Below are 23,701 nucleotides of genomic sequence, written 5' to 3'. Positions count from 1 at the left end.
ATCTGTCTCTTGCCTCCTGCAGAAGTCTTGTACTCTTATCTCCAAGTTTGCCAAACTCGAAGAGAAGCAGAGGCAACTCAACTTAGACTTGGAATTGGCTCAGCAAAATCTAGAAAAAAGCTCAAGACGAGGCCGCTGGTATGGAAGGTAACTGATTGCCGACTGAATTTCAATATATCTCTTTGATCTCTTTTTTGATTCGATTATTTCTTTTGCAGAGAAAATGAAGTTGGCTCTGGACAAGAAGGACTCAGACCTCGCCGCCACGCAAAAAGCAACCCAAGACAAAACCGCTCGCGCAGACAAGAAGCTTGCTTCAATCGGAACACTTGAAGGAGAGGTGAATAAACTGAAATCTTGTCTTAATGAAGCTAACCGCGAAGTGACCAGCCTGAAGAAGGACAAGGTCGTCCTGAACGACAACTTGGAGTCTGTGATCCGCAAGAGGAATGACACAAAAGCTTATCTGAGGACCCTCGCCAAGAAGCTTTATCTCGTGCTGGAAGGTATTTCTTTTAATCCGACTGTGTTGATGCTTGCAATTGGGTCTTGCTCGGTTGATGGACTGACTTTTGGCTGCAGAACTCTGCCAAGACTTCGACGAAGAAACTGGAAGGGTCGAGATGGGTCTGGACCCTATCGCTTCTCCAGTCTGTGACGAAACTGCGATGAACGTGCTCCGACCGAAGTCCCGTACCGCGAGTGCCACAAGCTACCTCGCACGTCTGAAGGAGGTTGTCTCTCGAATCGACTCGACGCTTTGGCCGGGGGCGACGTTTCAGAATGATCTGGAATCTCTGATGACTCGACTGAACGAGATCCCTGACCGAGTGCAAGAATGGAAGAAATCCTCCGCCAGGTGTGGTGCTGATGTGGCGCTGTCCCTGGTGCGAGTCCATTGCAAGGAGGCTCGTGAAGACAAGCTGGCTGCAATCAAAGTCGCTAACACCAAAAAGCATGACTTCCAGTCCTTCATGGAGACTTTCATTGCTACCGCCACTCGGATCGCTGATGGGATCGATCTGGACTCATTCATGGAGCCTTCCAGCCCTCCTCCGGCTGAGTGAACAATCTTATGAAACTTGGATACGCTTTAAATTTGCCTCGGAATGTCGAGTGGTTTCTGTAACCGTTAAACTCCTTCGGGTTTGGTGCCCGAGTAATTTTGATTCGCTGCTTGGAACCTTTTAGGATTTATCTGAATTTTGTTTATCTCCGAATGTTCTTGTGTTTGCCTTCGGATGGACTTTGCTTGCTGCACCTCATCGTCCTTGCGGATAGGGATGGAGCGGACGTTGTATTTGTGCCGCAGCTCTGAAGGAGAAGGTTGCAGTCGACCTGCACCTCATCGTCCTTGCGGATGTGATGGAGCGGACATTGTATTTGTGCTGCAGTTCCGAAGGAGAAGGTTGCAGTCGACCTGCACCTCGTCGTCCTTGCGGATGGGGATGGAGCGGACCGTTGTATTTGTGCCGCAGCTCCGAAGGATAAGGTTGCAGTCGACCTGCACCTCGTCGTCCTTGCGGATAGGGATGGAGCGGACGTTGTATTTGTGCCGCAGCTCCCGAAGGAGAAGGTTGTAGTCGACCTGCACCTCGTCGTCCTTGCGGATAGGGATGGAGTGGACGTTGTATTTGTACCGCAGCTCCGAAGGAGAAGGTTTCAGTCGTACTGCGCCTCATCGTCTTTGCGGATAGGGATGGAGCGGACGTTGTATTTGTGCCGCAGCTCCGAAGGAGAAGGTTGCAATCGACCTGCGCCTTCGTCGTCCTTGCGGATAGGAATGGGTCTCAAACTTAGGCGAGTACTGGACTGCAGCCAAGCGCCCGAGTGGGATGATTGCTCTCCACTCGGTAGGATTTTTCCAAACTTAGGCAAGTGCTGGACTACCGTTAAGCCTCTTGGTGAGAGAACTTAGGCGAGTGCTCGACTGTAGCTAAGCCCCCCGAGTGGGAGGGTTGCTCTCCACTCAGTAGGTTTTTTTCAAACTTAGGCGAGTGTTGGACTACCGTTAAGCCTCTTAGTGAGAGAACTTAGGTGAGTACTCGACTGCAGCTAAGCCACCAAGTGGGAGGATTGCTCTCCACTCGGTAGGATTTTTTCAAACTTAGGCGAGTGCTGGACTGCCGTTAAGCCTCTTAGTGAGAGAACTTAGGCGAGTACTCGACTGCAGCTAAGCCTCCGAGTGGGAGGATTGCTCTCCACTCGGTAGGATTTTTCAAACTTAGGCGAGTGCTGGACTGCCGTTAAGCCTCTTAGTGAGAGAAGTTAGGCGAGTACTCGACTGCAGCTAAGCCCCCGAGTGGGAGGATTTCTCTCCACTCAGTAGGATTTTTTCAAACTTAGGCGAGTGCTGGACTATCGCTAAGCCCCCCGAGTGGGAGGGTTGCTCTCCACTCGGTAGGGTTTTTTCAAACTTAGGCGAGTGGTGGACTGCCGTTAAGCCTCTTAGTGAGAGAACTTAGGCGAGTACTCGACTGCAGCTAAGCCCCCGAGTGGGAGGATTGCTCTCCACTCGGTAGGATTTTTCAAACTTAGGCGAGTGCTGGACTGCCGTTAAGCCTCTTAGTGAGAGAACTTAGGCGAGTGCTCGACTGCAGCTAAGCCCCCGAGTGGGAGGATTGCTCTCCACTCAGTAGGATTTTTTCAAACTTAGGCGAGTGCTGGACTGCCGTTAAGCCTCTTAGTGAGAGAACTTAGGCGAGTGCTCGACTGCAGCTAAGCCCCCGAGTGGGAGGATTGCTCTCCACTCGTAGGATTTTTTCAAACTTAGGCGAGTGCTGGACTGCCGTTAAGCCTCTTAGTGAGAGAACTTAGGCGAGTACTCGACTGCAGCTAAGCCCCCGAGTGGGAGGATTGCTCTCCACTCGGTAGGATTTTTCAAACTTAGGCGAGTGCTGGACTGCCGTTAAGCCTCTTAGTGAGAGAACTTAGGCGAGTGCTCGACTGCAGCTAAGCCCCCGAGTGGGAGGATTGCTCTTCACTCGGTAGGATTTTTTTGAACTTAGGCGGAACGGATTCGCGACTAAGCCCACCCACTGGGGGATTTCAGGAGTAAATAAGAACAACACAATCAAATGAGAGAACCGTAAGCTCTTGTCTTTGATAAACGAATTACAAAAGGTGTTGCTTATTACATTTTATTCGAACAAGTGTTTAAGTATAAAAGGGGCGGAGCAGCTCCGCGTTCCAAGCCCGTGGCTCGTCTTTCTGATGCTCGATACTGTAAAGATGGTATGCTCCGTTGTGGAGAACTTTGGTGACGATGAAGGGGCCTTCCCAAGTTGGAGCGAGCTTGTGTGGTTTCTGCTGATCCACTCGAAGAACCAAGTCTCCTTCTTGAAAGGCCCGACCCCTCACATTCCTGGCGTGGAATCGACGCAAATCTTGCTGATAAATGGTCGAGCGGATCAAGGCCATCTCTCTTTCCTCCTCTAAGAGATCGACTGAATCTTGCCGGGCCTGCTCTGCTTCTTCCGCTTCGGAGAAGAGTTCAACTCGGGGTGCATTGTGGAGCAAGTCACTTGGCAGAACAGCTTCGGCTCCATAGACTAAGAAGAAAGGAGTTCTTCCAGTCGACCGATTAGGAGTTGTCCTTAAACCCCACAGAACTGACGGAAGTTCATCAACCCAAGCACCTGCTGCGTGTTTGAGATCACGCATCAGTCGGGGTTTCAGTCCTTTGAGAATTAGGCCATTGGCTCTTTCTGCTTGTCCGTTCGACTGCGGGTGAGCAACAGAAGCATAGTCGACTCGAGTGCCCTGAGAGGCGCAGAAAGCTCTGAACTCATCGGAATCGAAGTTCGATCCGTTGTCCGTGATGATGCTGTGTGGGACTCCATATCTGAATGTCAATTCTCTGATAAAACTGACAGCGGTGCTAGCGTCAAGGTTCTTGATAGGTTTGGCTTCGATCCATTTGGTAAACTTGTCGACTGCAACGAGCACGTGAGTGAAGCCGCTTTTGCCGGTTCTCAGCGGTCCAACCATATCCAGTCCCCAAACAGCGAAGGGCCAGACGAGGGGGATGGTCTTCAGGGCTGACGCTGGCTTGTGAGACATATCGGAGTAAAATTGACAGCCTTCACATCTGTCGACTATATCTTTCGCCATCTCATTTGCTCGTGGCCAATAGAATCCAGCTCGGTATGCTTTAGCCACGATGGCCCGAGAGGACGCATGGTGACCACAGGTCCCCGAGTGGATGTCATTAAGGATCATTTGAGCTTCTTCTGGTGTTATGCACTTCTGACCGACTCCAGTCACACTTTCTCTGAACAGCTGCCCTCTTATCACAGTAAAAGCTTTGGATCGACGGACGATCTGTCGAGCTTCTTCTTCATCCTCTGGGAGCTCTTTCCTGAGGATGTACGCAATGTAGGGCACCGTCCAGTCGGGAGTAATGGCCAGAACCTCCATGATCAGGTCGACCACAGCTGGGACCTCGACTTCAATCGGATCCGTGGCGCTCTTAGGTTGCGGAGGCTCTTCAGTGAAAGGGTCTTCCTGAACTGTCGGCGTGTGAATATGCTCCAAGAACACATTGCTGGGAATGGCTTCTCTCTTGGAACCTATCTTTGCCAATTCATCGGCTGCTTGATTTTTCAATCGGGGGATGTGGTGGAGTTCTAACCCCTCGAACTTCTTCTCAAGCTTTCTCACCGCGTTGCAGTAACCAGTCATGGCTGGACTTCTGACGTCCCACTCCTTCATCACTTGATTAACTACCAAATCTGAGTCGCCATAGACCATGAGGCGACGGACGCCGAGTGAGATGGCCATGCGCAACCCATACAGGAGTGCTTCATATTCTGCTTCATTGTTGGAGGAATCAAAGTGAATCTGGAGGACATATCTGAGCTTGTCTCCTCGGGGGGATACCAGAACTACTCCAGCACCAGAACCGTTCAACATCTTGGATCCGTCAAAGAACATGGTCCAGTGCTCAGAGTGAACTTGAGTCGGCAGTTGCTGTTCGATCCACTCGGCGAGGAAATCTGCTATTGCTTGGGACTTGATAGCTTTCTTTGCCTCAAACTTGATATCCAAGGGAAGGAGTTCAATCGCCCATTTTGCCACTCGACCAGTTGCATCCCTGTTGTGCAGAATCTCTGACAATGGAGCGTCGCTGACGACTGTAACAGAGTGATCTGAGAAGTAGTGTGCAACCTTCTTCGTGGTCATGTAAATTCCATAGACAAGCTTCTGATAGTGAGGATATCTCTGCTTTGACGGGGTCAGGACTTCAGAAATATAATAAACTGGGCGTTGAACTTTGTACGCTTTTCCTTCTTCTTCCCGCTCGACCGTAAGTACTGTACTGACGACTTGTCCAGTGGCTGCTATATAAAGCAATAGAGGCTCTTTGCTGATTGGAGCAGCAAGCACCGGCTGGGTGGAAAGCAGGGCTTTTAGCTCTGCAAATGCTGTATCAGCTTCTGGAGTCCACTCGAACTTATCTGATTTCTTCATCAGTCGGTAAAGAGGCAGTGCCTTTTCACCGAGGCGAGAAATGAATCGACTTAGGGCGGCCAAGCAACCAGTAAGCTTCTGGACATCATGCACACGCACAGGGCGTTTCATTCGGAGTATAGCGCCTACTTTCTCTGGGTTAGCATCGATTCCTCGTTCGGAAACAAGAAAACCGAGTAACTTGCCTCCTGGAACTCCAAACGTGCACTTTGATGGATTGAGCTTGATATTGTACCTTCGTAGGTTGGCAAAGGTTTCAGCAAGGTCGGTCAGCAGGTCGGAACCTTTACGTGACTTGACCACAATGTCATCCATGTATGCTTCCACATTCCGACTGATCTGAGTGAGCAGGCACTTCTGAATCATCCGCATAAATGTGGCTCCGGCATTCTTCAAGCCGAATGGCATTGTGACATAACAGAAGCACCCAAACGGGGTGATAAAAGCTGTCTTTATTTCGTCGGGTCCGTACAGACGGATCTGGTGGTACCCGGAGTAGGCATCCAAAAAGGACAAACGCTCGCACCCAGCAGTCGAATCGACTATCTGATCGATGCGAGGGAGAGGGAAGTGATCTTTCGGGCAGGCCCGATTGATATGCTTGAAATCGATGCACATGCGGAGTGAGTCATCTTTCTTTGGGACCATGACAACATTGGCTAACCACTCGGAGTGGTAAATCTCTCGGATAAACTCAGCTGCCAAAAGCCGAGCCACCTCTTCGCCGATTGCTTTTCTTTTCTGGACGGCGGACCGTCGAAGATGCTCTTTGACTGGTTTCACTTTCGGGTCGACTCGCAAACGATGCTCAGCCAGTCCCCTGGGAACACCTGGCATGTCAGAAGGCTTCCATGCAAAGATGTCCCAGTTCTCACGGAGGAACTGGATGAGCGCTTCTTCCTATTTGGAGTCGAGTGTGGTCGAAATGTGGGTCGGAGCTGCATTGGGGTCCGTCGGGTGAATGTGAACAGACTTCGTCTCGCCAGACGACTGGAATGCTGAATCCGTGGCTGGCTTCTTGGCTCGCAGCAAGTCACTCGGGTCTGCATTTTTCTGGTATTCTTGCAATTCTACCACGGCCATCTGGGCATCGGCGATCTTTGAGCCCTTCTGGAAACACTCTTCCGCCTTTTTCCGATTACCAGAGATAGTGATCACTCCTCTGGGACCAGGCATCTTCAGTTTGAGGTACACGTAACAAGGTCGAGCCATGAATCGTGCATAAGCTGGCCTGCCCAGAATTGCATGATACGCACTCTGAAAATCCACGACTTCAAACGTCAACTTTTCTTTGCGGTAATTTTTGGCATCACCGAAAACCACGTCGAGTGCAATCTGACCGAGGGACGCAGCCTTCTTGCCTGGGATGACCCCATGGAAACTCATATGGCTTTCACTGAGTCTGGACATCGGAATGCCCATTCCTTTCAACGTTTCTGCATACAGAATGTTCAGGCCACTGCCACCGTCCATCAGGACCTTTGTCAGTCGAGTGCCTTCGACCACCGGGTCGACCACCAGCGCTTGCCTCCCAGGGGTGGCGATGTGCGCTGGATGATCAGACTGGTCGAACGTAATGGCAGTCTGCGACCATTTCAAGTAACTGGGTGTCGCCGGAGCGACCATGTTCACTTCTCTGTTGATGACTTTCAATCGACTCTTGTTTTCAACATCAGCAAAAATCATCAGAGTGGAATTCACGTGAGGATAACCATCATCATCTTCTCCTTCACTCTCAGCCTTGTCTGCCTCCTTCTCCTTTTCCTTGGGCTGTTTCTCTCGGAACTGCTGGATCAGGAGCCGACACTGTCGAGTGGTATGCTTTGGGTAAATGAAATTACCTTCTTCGTCTTTTTTGGTGTGGATATGGCACGGCAGATCCAACACGTCATTTCCATCTTGATCTTTTACTTTCTTGGGGTTCCACGGCCCTTTGGGCTTCCCCTTGAACTTTCCTTGAACCACAGCCAAGGCCTCACCCGGAGCAGCTGGTTCGGCCTTGCGTTTTTGTTTCCGACTGGAGTTTCCTCCTCCGGCTTCGTGGGCGACTGCTTTGTGCTTGCCGCTCCGCAGTCGCTCTTCCTCTTCACCATTGGCATACTTGGTGGCAATTTCCATCATCCGAGTCAGAGTCATGTTTCCTGTCCGACCGAATTTCAGATTCAACTCCCGGTACCTGACGCCTTCCTTGAAAGCACAAATTGCCTGATGATCAGACACATCTTCCACCGTGTGGTGCAGGGTGATCCACCTCTGGATATAATCTCTCAAAGTTTCATTCGGTTTCTGGACGCAACACTGTAATTCTGTCAAACCTGCTGGCCGTTTGCAAGTACCCTCAAACGTTCTGACAAACACTCGGGCGAGATCTTCCCAAGTATAGATGCTGCCAGGTGCCAACTGATTCAGCCACGCTCTAGCCGAGCCCTCCAACATCAGAGGAAGGTGTTTCATGGCCACCTCATCATTGCCGCCACCAATCTGGACAGCCACTCGGTAGTCTTCGAGCCAGGTGTCAGGCTTGGACTCTCCGGTGAACTTACTGACTCCAGTCGCCAACCTGAAGTTGGGGGGAATCACTGCAGCTCTGATAGCTCTGCTGAAGCACTCTGGGCCAGAGACATGCACCCTATTGCTGGTTTGCGGGCCTCTGTCATGGCCATCTCGGTGAGCTCTGTTTCTGTCGACCAAGCCCTGCACGAGAATAGATCTCGCATCAAAGCCTGGCTCCCTGGGGTCGACTGGAATACCTCTTCCGACGCTGTTAGGGCGCCTGTCTTCATGTGGCCGCGGCACGTATGACCCACTCCTTGGAGGAGGCGTGGGCACTCGACGGCGACCATCGCGATCGGCTCGACGATCATACTGCTCCTGGTTTCTGTACTGATCACGCCGCTCTCCACGTCCCTCACGCCTCGGGGGCGATCTCGGGCTATGGGCCGACTGGACCCTATCTACGACCACAGATCTGCTATGGATCCTATCCTGCGACTGAGACACGGCCGTATTCTGCTCTCCTGCTGCCCGGAGCAAGGCCCTGATCTGCGCCAGACCTCGGCCAGCTCCGGACTGGGAAGGTTGAATCGACTCTGCTATCCGGGCAGCAGCTGCTAGGTTTTGGATCGGTGTTCGGTATACCTGAGCTGGAGGTGGAAAAAGTTGGCATCGGCTGGACTCAGGATCACGTTGACGAGCGCGATCGTCGAGTGCGTGCTGGAGGTTCTCCAGCCGAGTGCGCTCAGCCAGATTGGCCAAGCGAGCCTGCACCAAGGCCTGGGCCTCGGGTGTTTCTCCAACTATAGGAGTATGCAGGGCATCCATGTTTCGGCGATGAAGTTCTTCTTTCTGCTGCGAGGAGAGAGGCTCGGGGCGGTACTCCTCGTGAATGCGCGACAGATCGCCGTTCCCGTCACCTCCGTCTTCACGATTGAAGCCAGGAGGACCGCGTGGTCCATTGACCATCAGGACTTCCGCTGCCGAGTCATTGCTGCCGCACTCGGATGCAGTCTCTACGGAGCCAGTAGACAAATCGAACAGGCCGTAGAGAGACTCGTCGGGCTCGATCGCTGCGACTTGAGGGGTGGCCGACTGGTGAGCCACCGCATGCTTCACCCACCGTTGAATCCTCGACCGGCCGGTGTGCTTGCTCCGGCAGGTCACAGGGAGGGGGAAAGCCGTTGGAGTCGACTGGTACTGGGTCGACAGTTGCCGCAGGAGGACGCCGCGGACGCACACGTGAAAGTGTGTCGCCCCACGGGCGGGGAGCGCGTCGACGTCGAGTGGTGCCTCCTGAAGCCAAGCGGAGTCGTCGGCGACAAACACGAGCGCGCCGAGACGGATCTCGCGGCCCTCAGCCAAACCTCCACCTGGAACCATGACGATGGGGATCGGAAAAATTGCAACTCCTCCAATAAGTCGCTAAGACACCTGCCCCACGGTGGGCGCCAGCTGTCGTGGATCTTAGACTGACAGTAGAATGGGGGGTAAGTATGAGGAGGCAAGATCCTAGCTATGAAGGAGTTGTACACGCGAGTTTTACGAGTTCATGCCCTTCTCAGAGGAAGTAACAACCCTACGTCTCGGTGCCCTAAGGCGGTTGACTGGATTATATGTGTGTGAATTACAGAAAGTGCGAACCCTTGTCCCAGAGGAGGGGGTGGCTTATATAGAGTGCGCCAGGACCCTAGCTCCCCTCCGTTACACAGGGTTCAATGCTCATAAAGGAAAGGCGTTACTGGTAACATCTACAGTAAAGTGTCATAAATGCTCATAATGCTATGGTTTAAGTCTTGACCGTTGCAGAGTGGAGGGTTCCTCATCTTCTGGTGGTCGAGTGTCTTCAAGGTGGTCGAGTGAGCGCATCTCCACGGTCGAGTGGATGATGGTTTCTCTTCGACTGCTTCTGATTCTTTGTAGAGATGTCCTTGGGGAGGGTATATTGGACAGGTCCATGACCCTACCCTAGGTACATAGCTTCATCACCCTCCACCACACCACCGGCCACCATCTACTCCCCAGCGGAGATCACCGGGGTCCTCAACGATCTCGTCACCGTCGTCCAGGGGATACGGCTATACCTAGCCAGCCACTACGGGCCGCCGGCCACCGCGACCGGGCCAGTGATACGTCTCCAACGTACCTATAATTTATGAAGTATTCATGCTATTATATTATCTGTTTTGGATGTTTATGGGCTTTACTAAACACTTTTATATTATTTTTGCGACTAACCTATTAACCGGAGGCCCAACCCAAATTGCTGTTTTCTTGCCTATTTCAGTGCTTCGAAGAAAAGGAATATCAAACGGAGTCCAAACGGAATGAAACCTTTAAGAGAGTTATTTTTGGAACAGAAGCAATCCAGGAGACTTGGAGTAGACGTCTAGGAAGCTTCGAGGAAGACACGAGGCAAGGAGGCGCAACCTACCCCCTGGGCGTGCACCTACCCTCGTGGGCCCCTCATGGCTCTCCTGACCGACTTCTTTCGCCTATATATGTCCATATACCCTAAAAACATCAGAGAGAAGAATAGATCGGGAGTTCTGCCGCCAGAAGCCTCCGTAGCCACCGAAAACCAATCAAGACCTGTTCCGGCACCCTGCCGGAGGGGGGAATCCCTCTCCGGTGGCCATCCTCATCATCCCAGCGCTCTCCATGATGAGGAGGGAGTAGTTCACCCTCGGGGCTGAGGGTATGTACCAATAGCTATGTGTTTGATCTCTCTCTCTCTCTCATGTTCTTGATTTGGCATGATCTTGATGTATCGCGAGCTTTGCTATTATAGTTGGATCTTATCATGTTTCTCCCCCTCTACTCTCTTGTAATGGATTGAGTTTTCCCTTTGAAATTATCTTATCGGATTGAGTCTTTAAGGATTTGAGAACACTTGATGTATGTATTGCATGTGCTTATCTGTGGTGACAATGGGATATCACGTGGTCCACTTGATGTATGTTTTGGTGATCAACTTGCGAGTTCCGTGACCTCGTAAACTTATGCATAGGGGTTGGCACACGTTTTCGTCTTGACTCTCCGGTAGAAACTTTGGGGCACTCTTTGAAGTTCTCTTTGTTGGTTGAATACATGAATCTGAGATTGTGTGATGCTTATCGTATAATCATACCCATGGATACTTGAGGTGACATTGGAGTATCTACATGACATTAGGGTTTTGGTTGATTTGTGTCTTGAGGTGTCATTCTACTACGAACTCTTGAATAGATCGATCAGAAAAAATAACTTTGAGGTGGTTTCGTACCCTACAATAATCTCTTCATTTGTTCTCGGTTATTAGTGAGTTTGGAGTGACTCTTTGTTGCATGTAGAGGGATAGTTATATGATCAAATTATGTTATTATTGTTGAGAGAACTTGTACTAGTGAAAGTATGAACCCTAGGCCTTGTTTCCTAGCATTGCAATACCATTTACAGTCACTTTTATCATTAGTTACCTTGTTGTTTTCTATATTTTCAGATTACAAAAACCTATATCTACCATCCATATTGCACTTGTATCACCATCTCTTTGCCGAACTAGTTCACCTATACAATTTACCATTGTATTGGGTGTGTTGGGGACACAAGAGACTCTTTGTTATTTGGTTGCAGGGTTGTTTGAGAAAGACCATCTTCATCCTACGCCTCCCACGGATTGATAAACCTTAGGTCATCCACTTGAGCGAAATTTGCTACTGTCCTACAAACCTCTGCACTTGGAGGCCCAACAACGTCTACAAGAAGAAGGTTGCATAGTAGACATCAAGCTCTTTTCTGGCGCCGTTGTCGGGGAGGTGAGTGCTTGAAGGTATATCTTTAGATCTTGCAATCGAATCTTTTAGTTTCTTGTTTTATCACTAGTTTAGTCTATAAAAGAAAACTACAAAAAATGAAATTAAGGTTACCTCATATGCTTCATCTTTTTAATGTCTTTCGTGAAAATAAGGATTTCGATAATTGTGCCAAAGTGTTAGAAGAAGAATGCATTAGAATGTTTGGCACTAAATCTTTGAATGATGAACATGATTGCAATGTTGTTAGTATGAATTCCTTGAATATCCATGATGTTAATGATATGCAAAGCCACAAGCTTGGGGAAGCTATGTTTGATGAAGATGATATTTTTTGTCCCCCAAGTTTTGATGAGCAAATTTATTTTGATGACAGCATGCCTCATATTTATGATGATTATATTGATGAAAGTGGGTTTGGAAGAGTGTCAACTTTAGGAAGTAATGATCCCACTATTTTAGAGGGTGTTAAATCTTATTGTGATAATTATGAAAGTGGGTTTGGAGAGGTCATGACTTTAGTTAATGTTAATCCCACTATTTTGGAAGAGTGTCAACTTTGCATACAAGTAGATCATGAAAAGAATGTTTTATGTGATATTTATATTGTTGAATTCATTCATGATGCTACTGAAAATTATTATGAGGAAGGAATATATGCTTGTTGGAATTGCAATAATATCAAGTTTCCTCTCTATGTGCTTAAAGTTTTAAAGTTATGCTTGTTTTATAAGTTGATTATTGTTCCCATAAGTTATTTTCCCACAAAATCCCTATGCATAGGAAGTGGGTTAGACTTAAATGTGCTAGTCATATTATTCATGACGCTCTCTTTATGTTTTAATTCTTATCTTTTATGTGAGCATCATTGAAATCATGATGCCTAGCTAGGGGCGTTAAACGTTAGCGCTTGTTGGGAGGCAACCCAATTTTATTTTTGTTCCTTACTTTTTGTTCCTGTTTAATAATAAATAATCTATCTAGCCTCTGGTTAGATGTGGTTTTATGTTTTAATTAGTGTTTGTGCCAAGTAGAACCTTTGGGAAGACTTGGGGAAAGTCTTTGCGATCTTACTGTAAAAAACAGAAACTTTAGCGCTCACGAGATTAGCTGCCATTTTTTATTGGAGAGTGCTATTTAGTTAATTCTTTTTGCAGATGATTAATAGATAAATTCCTCACGTACAGAAATTTATTTTAGAATTTTTGGGTCCAAAAGTATTCGAAACCTACAGATTACTACAGACTTTTCTGTTTTTGACAGATTCTGTTTTTTCGTGTGTTGTTTGCTTATTTTGATGAATCTATGGCTAGTAATAGAGTTTATGAACAATAGAAAAGTTGGAATACAGTAGTTTTAACACCAATATAAATAAATAATAATTTCATTATAGTACCTTGAAGTGGTGGTTTGTTTTCTTATACGAACGGAGCTTACGAGTTTTCTGTTAAGTTTTGTGTTGTGAAGTTTTCAAGTTTTGGGTTAAGATTCGATGGACTATGGAATAAGGAGTGGCAAGAGCCTAAGCTTGGGGATGCCCCGGAAGGCATCCCCTCTTTCATATTCGTTCATCGGTAACTTTACTTGGAGCTATATTTTCATTCACCACATGATATGTGTTTTGCTTTGAGCATCATTTTATTTTCTTTTGTTTTGCTTGTTGTTTGAATAGAATACCAAGATCTGAAATTATTAAATGTTAGAGAGTCTTCACATAGTTGCATAATTATTCGACTACTCATTGTTCTTCACTTATATCTTTTTGGAGTAGTTTGTCATTTACTCGTGTGCTTCACTTATATCCTATGAGTAAATAGTTGAATGATTTGAATATCATAAATCTGAAATTATATATGTTTCATATGCTTATCCCATGGGGAGTAATGACTTCATATATAAGAAGTAGAGGTGGTAAATTTATTGAAGGTTGGCAAACATTGTATTGGTCACTTGAACAATGCATGAAATAATATTGAGGAAAGAGAGATTTCACATATAAATATACTATCTTGAACTTATTTTGTAATTGTGATCACTCATTAAAATATGACATGCTAAAAGGTTGATGTTGGGCAAGGAAGACAACGTAATGGGTATGTTTTCTTATATTCGAAATAAAGTATATTTTCATGGATCATCCAACATGTTGAGCTTGCCTTTCCCCCTCGTGCTAGCCAAATTCTTTGCACCAAGTAGAGATACTACTTGTGCTTCCAAACATCCCTTAAACCAGTATTGTCATGAGAGTCCACCATACCTACCTATGGATTGAGTAAGATCCTTCAAGTAAGTTGTCATCGGTGCATGCAATAAAAATTGCTCTCTAAATATGTATGATCTATTAGTGTGGAGAAAATAAGCTTTATATGATCTTGTGATGTGGAAGCAATAAAAGCGACGGACTGCATAATAAAGGTCCCTATCACAAGTGGCAATATAACGTGACGTTCTTTCGCATTAAGATTTTGTGCATCCAACTATAAAAGCGCATGACAACCTCTGCTTCCCTCTACGAAGGGCCTATTTTTTATTCTTGTCTTATACCTTATGCAAGAGTCATGGTGATCTTCACCTTACCTTTTTACATTTTATCCTTTGGCAAGCACATTGTGTTGGAAAGATCCTGATATATATATATATCCAATTGGATGTAAGGCATCATGAACTATTATTGTTGATATTACCCTTGAGGTAAAAGGTCGGGAGGCGAATCTATAAGCCCCTATCTTTCTCTGTGTCTGATTAAAACTTTGAACCCATAAATATCACGTGAGTGTTAGCAATTGTGAAAGACTAAATGATAGTTGAGTATGTGAAGTTTGCTGAATTAAAGCTCTGACATAGACACTTCCTAAAAATAAGATGAATTTTAATTGTTTGATGACTAATAACACGGTTTGTTAGTTTTCAAGAAAGTTTATGATCTATACTTTAACATGTGAATAGTTTGCTACTTGATCATGAGAAGTTTTATGAGATGAGCTACCGTTATGACATATGATGATGCTAGAAAAGGTGATTGAGATTATCGTTGATCAAACTTGTGCAACTGCTAGCATTCACACTTCATAAATTATCTCTTTTATCATTTACCTACTCGAGGACGAGCAGGAATTAAGCTTAGGGATGCTGATACGTCTGCAACGTATCTATAATTTATGAAGTATTCATGATCTTATATTATCTGTTTTGGATGTTTATGGGCTTTACTAAACACTTTTATATTATTTTCGGGACTAACCTATTAACCGGAGGCTCAGCCCAAATTATTGTTTTCTTGCCTATTTCAGTGTTTCGAAGAAAAGGAATATCAAACGGAGTCCAAACGGAATGAAACCTTCGGGAGAGTTATTTTTGGAACGGAAGCAATCCAGGAGACTTGGAGTAGACGTCAGGGAAGCTTCGAGGAAGCCACGAGGCAGGGAGGCGCGCCTCCCACCCTCGTGGGCCCCTCGTGGCTCCCCTGGCCGACTTCTTTTGCCTATATATGTCCATATACCCTAAAAACATCAGAGAGCATAATAGATCAGGAGTTCCGCCGCTAGAAGCCACCGTAGCCACCAAAAACAAATCTAGACCCTTTTCGGCACCCTGCCGGAGGGGGGATCCCTCTCCAGTGGCCATCTTCATCATCCCGGCGCTCACCATGACGAGGAGGGAGTAGTTCACCCTCGGGGCTGAGGGTATGTACCAGTAGCTATGTATTTGATCTCTCTCTCTCTCTCGTGTTCTTGATTTGGCATGATCTTGATGTATCGCGAGCTTTGCTACTATAGTTGTATCTTATGATGTTTCTCCCCCTCTACTCTCTTGTAATGGATTGAGTTTTTCCTTTGAAGTTATCTTATCGGATTGAGTCTTTAAGGATTTGAGAACACTTGATGTATGTCTTGCATGTGCTTATCTATGGTGACAATGGGATATCACTTGATCCACTTGATGTATATTTTGGTGATCAACTTGCGAGTTCCGTGACCTCACGAACTTATGCATAGGGGTTGGCAAATGTTTTCGTCTTGACTCTTCGGTAGAAACTTTGAGGCACTCTTTGAAGTTCTTTGTGTTGGTTGAATAGATGAATCTGAAATTGTGTCATGCTTATCGTATAATCATACCCACGGATAATTGAGGTGACATTGGAGTATCTAGGTGACATTAGGGTTTTGGTTTATTTGTCTCTTAAGGTGTTATTCTAGTACGAACTCTTGAATAGATCGATTAGAAAGAATAACTTTGAGGTGGTTTCGTACCCTACAATAATCTCTTCGTTTGTTCTCCGCTATTAGTGACTTTGAAGTGACTCTTTGTTGCATGTTGAGGGATAGTTATATGATCCAATTATGTTATTATTGTTGAGAGAACTTGCACTAGTGAAAGTATGAATCCTAGGCCTTGTTTCCTAGCATTGCAATACCGTTTACGCTCACTTTTATCATTAGTTACCTTGCTGTTTTTATATTTTTAGATTACAAAAACCTATATCTACCATCCTTATTGCACTTGTATCACCATCTCTTCGCCAAACTAGTGCACATATATAATTTACCATTGTATTGGGTGTGTTGGGGATACAAAAGACTCTTTGTTATTTGGTTGCAGGGTTGTTTGAGAGAGACCATCTTCATCCTACGCCTCCCATGGATTGATAAACCTTAGGTCATCCACTTGAGAAAAATTTGCTACTGTCCAACAAATCTTTGTACTTGAAGGCCCAACAACGTCTACAAGAAGAAGGTTGAGTAGTAGACATCAGCCAGCCGCCCTGCCGTGGTATTCTACACCCGCGGCGCTGGCCGGGCCTCTACACCACCACTGGCTGCTTCAGCCGCTGCCCGCCGCCGCGCCCCAATGGCCGCAGTGGCCGGCGCTGACCCTCGTCGCGTCACCCATGTCACACGGGTCCTCGCCACCACCGCCCTGGCAGCCGCCGAACCCCGGGGCCACCGCGACGCTGGTTGGGCCGCTACAGCCCTCGCTACAGCTACAGCCAGCCCCCTCCATCACCGCGCCCGCCGCCTCCGTCGTTTCCAGGCAGCAGCTGCTGCCGCTGCCGGTGCCTCCGCCGCCCAGCACCGGGCTGACTACAACTGCGCCGGCGGGCGTGCTGATTCAGCAAGTGCGATTCCTGCCCTCGCCGTCCCAGCTTCCGGCCTGGTTGACCGGGACGTCACCGCCGCCAGTCTACACCATGGTCGCGGACCAGCCGGCACCCTCTCTGCCGTACGACGGGCCCTCCGGCTCCGCGGGGTTTCCACGCTGGCTTCGACGGGCCGCCGCATTCCTGCGGACCACCTGTCCACACCGGACCAACGCCATCCTCTTTGTTGCTCCGTACCGCCGAGCCGTACACTCACGACGGTCATGCTCAGTCACCCTCGCGCTTTGCCAAGCTCGCCTTCGCCACCTACGACGGCAACGAGGACCCCCTCAACTGGCTCAACCAGTGCGAGCAGTTCTTCCAGGGGCAATGGATGCTCGCGTCAGACCGCACCTGGCTCGCCTCTTATCACCTCCGCGGCGCCGCACAGACGTGGTTCTACGCCCTCGAGCGGGACGAGGGCGGCATGCCCCCATGGGAGCGTTTTCGCGAGTTCTGCCTCCTTCGATTCGGACTACCAATACGTGGGAGCCGGCTGGCGGAGTTGGGCCGCCTTCCCTTCACCTCTACGGTGCAGGACTACACCAACCGCTTTCAGGCCCTGGCGTGCCACGCGTCCGGCATGACGGCTCACCAGCGGGCCGAACTCTTCGTCGGCGGTCTGCCAGATCATATCCGCGTGGACGTCGAGCTGCAGGGACCCCGGGACCTCCAGACGGCCATGTACTACGCCCGCACGTTCGAGCGCCGCGCAGTGGCCATCCCGCAGGCATCACCGTCCCGGGCCGCTGGGCCGCCACCCTGGCCGGATGTTCCCGTGCAGGGTCAGCCTGCTTAGGCTTCCGCGGCACCCCTTGTCGTGACCGTGACGCGCGCGTTCCGTCGGCTCACCTCGGCCGAGCTACTCGAGCGTCGCCGCCAAGGGTTGTGCTTCAACTGCGACGAGACCTACATGCCCGGCCACGTCTACCCCCGACTCTTCTACCTGGAGGCTACAGACTACACTGAGGAGGACGTCGTCGCCGCCGGGCTCGGCGACCTGGCCGCCTCAGATGTCGCGGAGGTGTTTGATGCTGGTTGATCACCTCGAGGAGTTCAGCAAGCGCTTCCCCGTCTTACAGCTCGAGGACGAGCTGTTTGTGCAGGCGGGGAGAAGTGTTATGACCGGCATATTAGGGGCTTAGCCTAGTAGGCTATGGCCCAAGTTATCTTATCGTTATTAGGGGCTTAGCCCAATTATCTTATCGTTATTAGGGTCGTTTGCTTAGGAGTCAAGTAAACCTCTCTATATAAGGAGAGAAGATGTATCAATTTAATCAAGCAAGAAGCAATCAGTATTTGTTCGGCTTCCCTTAGGGAGTCGGGAGACCTAACCCTAGCCGCCTCTTGCGCCGCCGCCGCCTCTTCTCCACCACGCAAGGACGGCGCCCAGCTGCCGCCCGCCGCGCCCTCGGTCTCGTCTTCCTCCATCTTTCCCCTACAGTCTCCGTCCTAGAACCGGCAGAACCCTAACTCATAATAATCATGATCTCTTTGAAGCCCCCGATGCACATCCATGGAAGTTTCTCCTGATTGTGAAGAATGCGAAGTAGTCGCCAAGTTTCTGACTTCTCCTTCGCATCACCTCTAATCATGCTTTGGTCAGTTGTTGGGAAACACACATCGCTATGAATGGACAAATTTGCTAATCCTCTCTTCAGAGTATCACTTTATATTTTGGAATCCTTTCAGTTAGAGGCTGTGTGCTTCAGGCCATTGTTGCTGATGCCGAGTGAGACTGTCAGCTAAAGCAACGCGTTTGATTCAATAATTTCCCAAAAATCAACAACAGGTTTCTTTCTAAGTCATTAATCTTACTTTCAGTTGAATCATGCCTCAGTATGCATCGAGAAAGGATATCTACATCTTTGCATTCGGTACTCCAAATTTTGTGTCAGTGTGAGATACACTGACGAGGCTCGTGAAGTTACTGTTCTTGCTTGGTGTGTTACATAGCTGTCCGTTTTTACGTATTACCAAGAATCATGTCCTGATAATCTAACGCATTTTTTCAGCCAACAACAACAAAGCCTTTAGTTCAAAACAAGTTGGGATAGGCTAGAGATGAAACCCATAAAATCTCGCGACCAACTCATGACTCTGGCACATGGATAGCAAGCTTTCACGCCCTCCTGTTCATAGTTCTTTGGTGGTGATACTCCACCCCCCCCCCCCCCCCCTCCCTCTCTAAACAGACTCCTCCCATGTCAAATTCGATCTACTCCGACCGCTCTTGACATGCTTCGCACGCTTTAGCCGTTCACTATGCACTGGAGTTTCTGAAGACCTGCGTTGGATATGCCCAAAAGCATTTTTTCAGCCAAGGAAGGGATTTTTTAAAGCATTATAAACTGCGAAAATGCCTTTTGGAGCTCGGCCTCCATGGAGGCCGGTTTTTGAAAAACACAAAATTCATGAAAATTCATATTTCTACAATTCAAAAAAATCTGAAAAAAATTACAGACATACATGGAGGCATAACACACATGTGTGTAAAATTTTAGGACGAAATACGTTGAAATGAAGGCTATGCAAAAAAGACAAATCTGAGGCTTTTTAACACATGTTACTATTCATCCTCAAAGTCCAGAAATTTGTCTTTTTTCTATAGGTCGCATTTCGAAGTATTTCATCTTGAATTTTTACACACACATACATTTCATCCATGTATAGTTGCATATTTATTTTCAGAATTTTTTAAAGTCAAAAAGTTTGGATTTTGAATTTTTCAAAAATAAAGGGCTCCATGGAGCTCGGTCACCAAAACGCCCTACTCTATAAACTGCCTTTTCCCCTACTTGAGTACTCTCCAATACAGAGAGAGTACCTTTCAGTTGAATTTTCTCCAATACATTCATTTCAAACTTTCTGAAACACATCAATCACAAGATAACAAGAATCAGTTCAGTCCACTTGCTTAAGAATCTTCAATTCCATGATCCATGTGTTTTAGAAATGGGGACGCGAGTTTCAGCGGGCAACAAACCATCGACCTTGAAGGAATGCCTCTACATACACTTGTACAAAAAAAAAATCAGCAATTTTGCACAGAAACAAAATATATGTCTACATTCTTCAAAACGTAGGGGAATCAGCTAAAGTTGAAAATTACACGTTTCAGAAAAGATGAAAGATAAAAGAACCCAACTAGCAAAACCCGAGAATGCGCTCAACATGCTGTGCTACAGATTTTGCAAGGCTTTCCGCTGCTTCCATGGTAGATGCCTCTGCGTATACTCTTACCACATCCTCAGTTCCAGATGGCCGCACAAAGCATCGCCCATGAGAGTAATTAACTGCAATAAAATACATAAGTTTTTAGTACATTTTCATTCATCAATGTTCAGATTTTAGATGTAACAACAATATCACACAATTAAGATATTACTCACCGACTTCCTTATCTATCAATTCTTGCAAGCCAGATGGTTGGCAAACTTTTCGTTCTGCATCGGTTGTAACAATAGAAGTTCGATCTTTCACTTTAACCTGAACAATTGTCACATTATGGAAACAAAATAGTAGTAAGAAGCTTGACCAATAAGTTAAGAGGAATAGTGCATTATATAATTATAGAAGTAACAGCTTGCCTTAAGTTGTTTACTTGGTAGATCAGTGTATAGGTCACACCAATTCTGGAATGACCATCTCTTATGCTGTAAAACAGCCTCCACCAAAAGCATTCCACTTATAGCATCACCCACTGCTTGATTAATTAATTGACTTGCTGCTACCAATCTCGAGGCAGCTTGGTGCTGTGGAGAACCTGAGGAAAGAGTTGTGGGGAAGGACATTTAGATCAATAAAGGAAAAACAGCACAAGAGCTAAAAAGAAAAGAAACAATAAGCTTTTGCACAAGCCATGAATAGCTCACCTGCAGCTTCAGAAAGCCTAGCAGTCAAAGACTCAAGCCGTGAGACAAACTCATCATTGAATAGCACTGTCCCGTGTCCATTGGCCTCAAAGTAGACACCAATATCATATTCTAGAGCTTTCTTGTGGAGATATTTCACTCCTGTTGAAGTGAAGACAACTTCAAGACCAAGATTTTTAAGAAATTCTGTTGATGCTCCATTGGCATAAGCAGTTTGAACTACACCAAACCTTGTAGGCAATAATCCTTTATTGTCTTCTCCATTGATAATATCCAACTGTTCTCTAATAAAGAGGACAAATAGTGATAATATCTTATCGCCATCGACAAGATCAACACTAGTCTTGCTAGGCGATGTAACATGAAAATACACAAGTCTATCTGCATCACCATCGAAACTTGCACACCTGAATGTTATATTAGAATGTTCACATAAGTATCCATCAAATGTGAACATATAACAGCAAATTTAAGCAGTATAACCAATACTCACCTGACACCAACATCATTAGGGCCAAAACCAAGAGGAAGAACCTTCTCCTTTTGAACAAAGTCAGCACCACACCTCTCATTAAGTATTCCTTCTCCTTCTTTTCCTGAATTTCTCACAAGAATGTCTAATCTGGCCAGATTTGACTTTATTTGTTCCAACTTCAACCCACCAATACCGTTTGCGCCATCCACAATTAGTTTCTCATTTAGGTCATCGATGCCTTTATCATCAGGGGTTAATTCCAATAAATGCCTGTTGTGCCAATCAATGCAATTGTTCAGCAAATAATGCAGTGTTCTCCGGGACTGATTACACGTGCAGGAATGACAAACGACCTGAATGACTCGGCGATTTGTGTAAAATAATCCGCTTCAGAGGCTTTCAAGCCTCTGTTTTTGTTCCGAACCATCCAGTGTAGCTGCGGAGTTGTCAGGATCCCCATGTCAAGTGCAACTGAGCCTACTATTGTGCTTATACCCTTCATTCACAAAAGTGTTTCAGATAAGTAATCAGATCGACTCAGCCAACAGTACTAAAACAGAGGGTGTTAATGATATACTTTGACTGCAACGTGGAGGAGGTACTCTCCAGTAGGCCTCGTGTCTCTTGCCAACAGCACTTGCGCCGAGTGACCTCCACCAAGTGTAATCCCTTCATCCTTCGCAAACTGAAGCACCAGCTGCATATGAACAAAGACCAAGACAAACTGAGAATAGAAGGTTGGTAGGAACTAACACTATCAATTCAACGATAAAACCGAGGCATCCTATCCGGGTATGGCTTTCGAGCATCATACGTAGAGTACAACAATTAGCATCACTAGACAATTTTTGCATCCAACTAACTGAGGCATTACCAAACCAACCCAAGAGAAACAATTTAGCTGAATTGATCTTTTCGCCTACCTGCAGGAGCGCGTCGGGGGTGGGGGCATTGGCGAGGGCGTCGGAGAAGGGCTCCCAGGCCTGCGACATCATGCCGCCGTCGGCGTCCACGATCTTGACGCCGTTGTCGGCGACGGGGTTGTGCGAGGCCGTGATGACCAGCCCAACGGCGGCGCCGCCCAGCTTCAGCGAGCGCAGCGCCGCGACGATCCCGGCGCGGCACACCGCGGGGGCCATGGTGCTCCCGTCGGCGCGGAACCCCGCCGTCCCGTAGGAGAAGGTCGCGCCGGCGGGCACGGGGAAGAGGGACGCCACGGCGAGCAGCGCCGCGCGCTGCGAGCCTCCTGGGTCGGCCATGGCGGCAGGGGCGGATCTGGACGGCGGTGGGAAGCAGGGGCGCGATGGGGGGAACGAGCCTGGCTGGCTGGGTTGGACTGGAGCCTGGGAAGGTCAGAGTCGAAGTTGACCCGAAGAGGAGATGTTCGCTTCAGATCGCGGTGCGAAGGGATCGTCCGGACCACGAACGACTAGATGAGCCGGGGCAGGCAGGGCCTACCTGGTAGTGGTAGCCACGCGCGTGCTTCTCAATTCGAACATGGCTGTGCTGCCCCCGAAGAATGGAAGCACCTCCGATAACACTCGTGTTGGCCCTCCGATAACACTCGTGTTGGCCCTCCGATAACACTCGTGTTGGCACGGAAGCCACCCCCGCTGTGTTGTCACCGAACCCATCTCTCGTACAACCGAAGCCATCCCATTGCGAATGTTGCCATCAAAGCCATCTCTCATGTTGTCATCGAAGACACCATTGATGGCATCTCCCATCATGTTTATGTAGCCGCCCATTCCACCGCTCATGGCACCTTCCATTCCTCCTCTCATTTCACCGCCCATTGGCACCTTTCGTTACTCCTTCCATTTCATCCATGGCACCTCTTATTCCTTCTCTCATCATGTTTTTCATGCATTTGCTTCTTCATGATCGTTTCATCATGACAAAACTCGACATACGCCTTTGCTTTGGGGTCGAAGAGGTCATTTGTGTCCATCTATGTCTATACCAATATAAAAAGACTTAAAGGGGCAGATCCAATTGATCTCGGCCATCGAACTAAGTCAATCCAACGACCTAGATTGTTCCAATGGCGAGTGCTAAATGTGTTTAACGTGTAATTAATATCATACCAAATAATCCCCCGCAAAAAATATCATACCAAATATTGCACTAATCACAGAATTAACACAAATAATAGCATACATAATAACCGTGTGCAATTAATATATTGCCTAAATATTAACGTGCGTTGCACGTGCGCATTTACTAGTGAACATAAACTTGAGTGCCTTCTCCTCCATCATCTTGAGCTCTTCGGCCGCCACCTTTCTCTCCTCTAGTTCAATCTTTCTCTCGTTGGTCGCTGCCCTCAGCCGCTCGGCTTCCCCCTCTCCTCCATTTCTTTTAACTTCAACATTTTTTTCGGCATACTCTTTCCTCACAATGACAATGACGTCAAATCCTTCTTTAAGATCATTGTCTTCGGCCTTCATATCAT

General features: G+C 47.5%; 1 protein-coding gene across 1 annotated transcript; it reads right to left on the bottom strand.

Moving 5' to 3' along the window:
* Positions 1-19,786: 19,786 nt before the first annotated feature.
* On the bottom strand, positions 19,787-22,649 carry LOC123150959 (phosphoacetylglucosamine mutase). Its single transcript, XM_044570760.1, has 8 exons — positions 22,170-22,649; positions 21,824-21,943; positions 21,600-21,742; positions 21,265-21,516; positions 20,772-21,178; positions 20,487-20,662; positions 20,289-20,385; positions 19,787-20,192 (listed from the first exon to the last, which is right to left on the bottom strand). The coding sequence occupies exons 1-8, from the start codon at positions 22,503-22,505 to the stop codon at positions 20,044-20,046; spliced, it is 1,680 nt and encodes a 559-aa protein (XP_044426695.1). The 5' UTR covers positions 22,506-22,649; the 3' UTR covers positions 19,787-20,043.
* Between the last annotated feature and the right edge of the window lie 1,052 nt (positions 22,650-23,701).

The sequence above is a fragment of the Triticum aestivum genome, chromosome 7A (assembly GCF_018294505.1).
Source record: "Triticum aestivum cultivar Chinese Spring chromosome 7A, IWGSC CS RefSeq v2.1, whole genome shotgun sequence".
NCBI classification, from domain to species: Eukaryota; Viridiplantae; Streptophyta; class Magnoliopsida; order Poales; family Poaceae; genus Triticum; species Triticum aestivum.
Note: the sequence above shows the minus strand (reverse complement) of the source record. Positions and strands in the feature narration are given on the sequence as shown.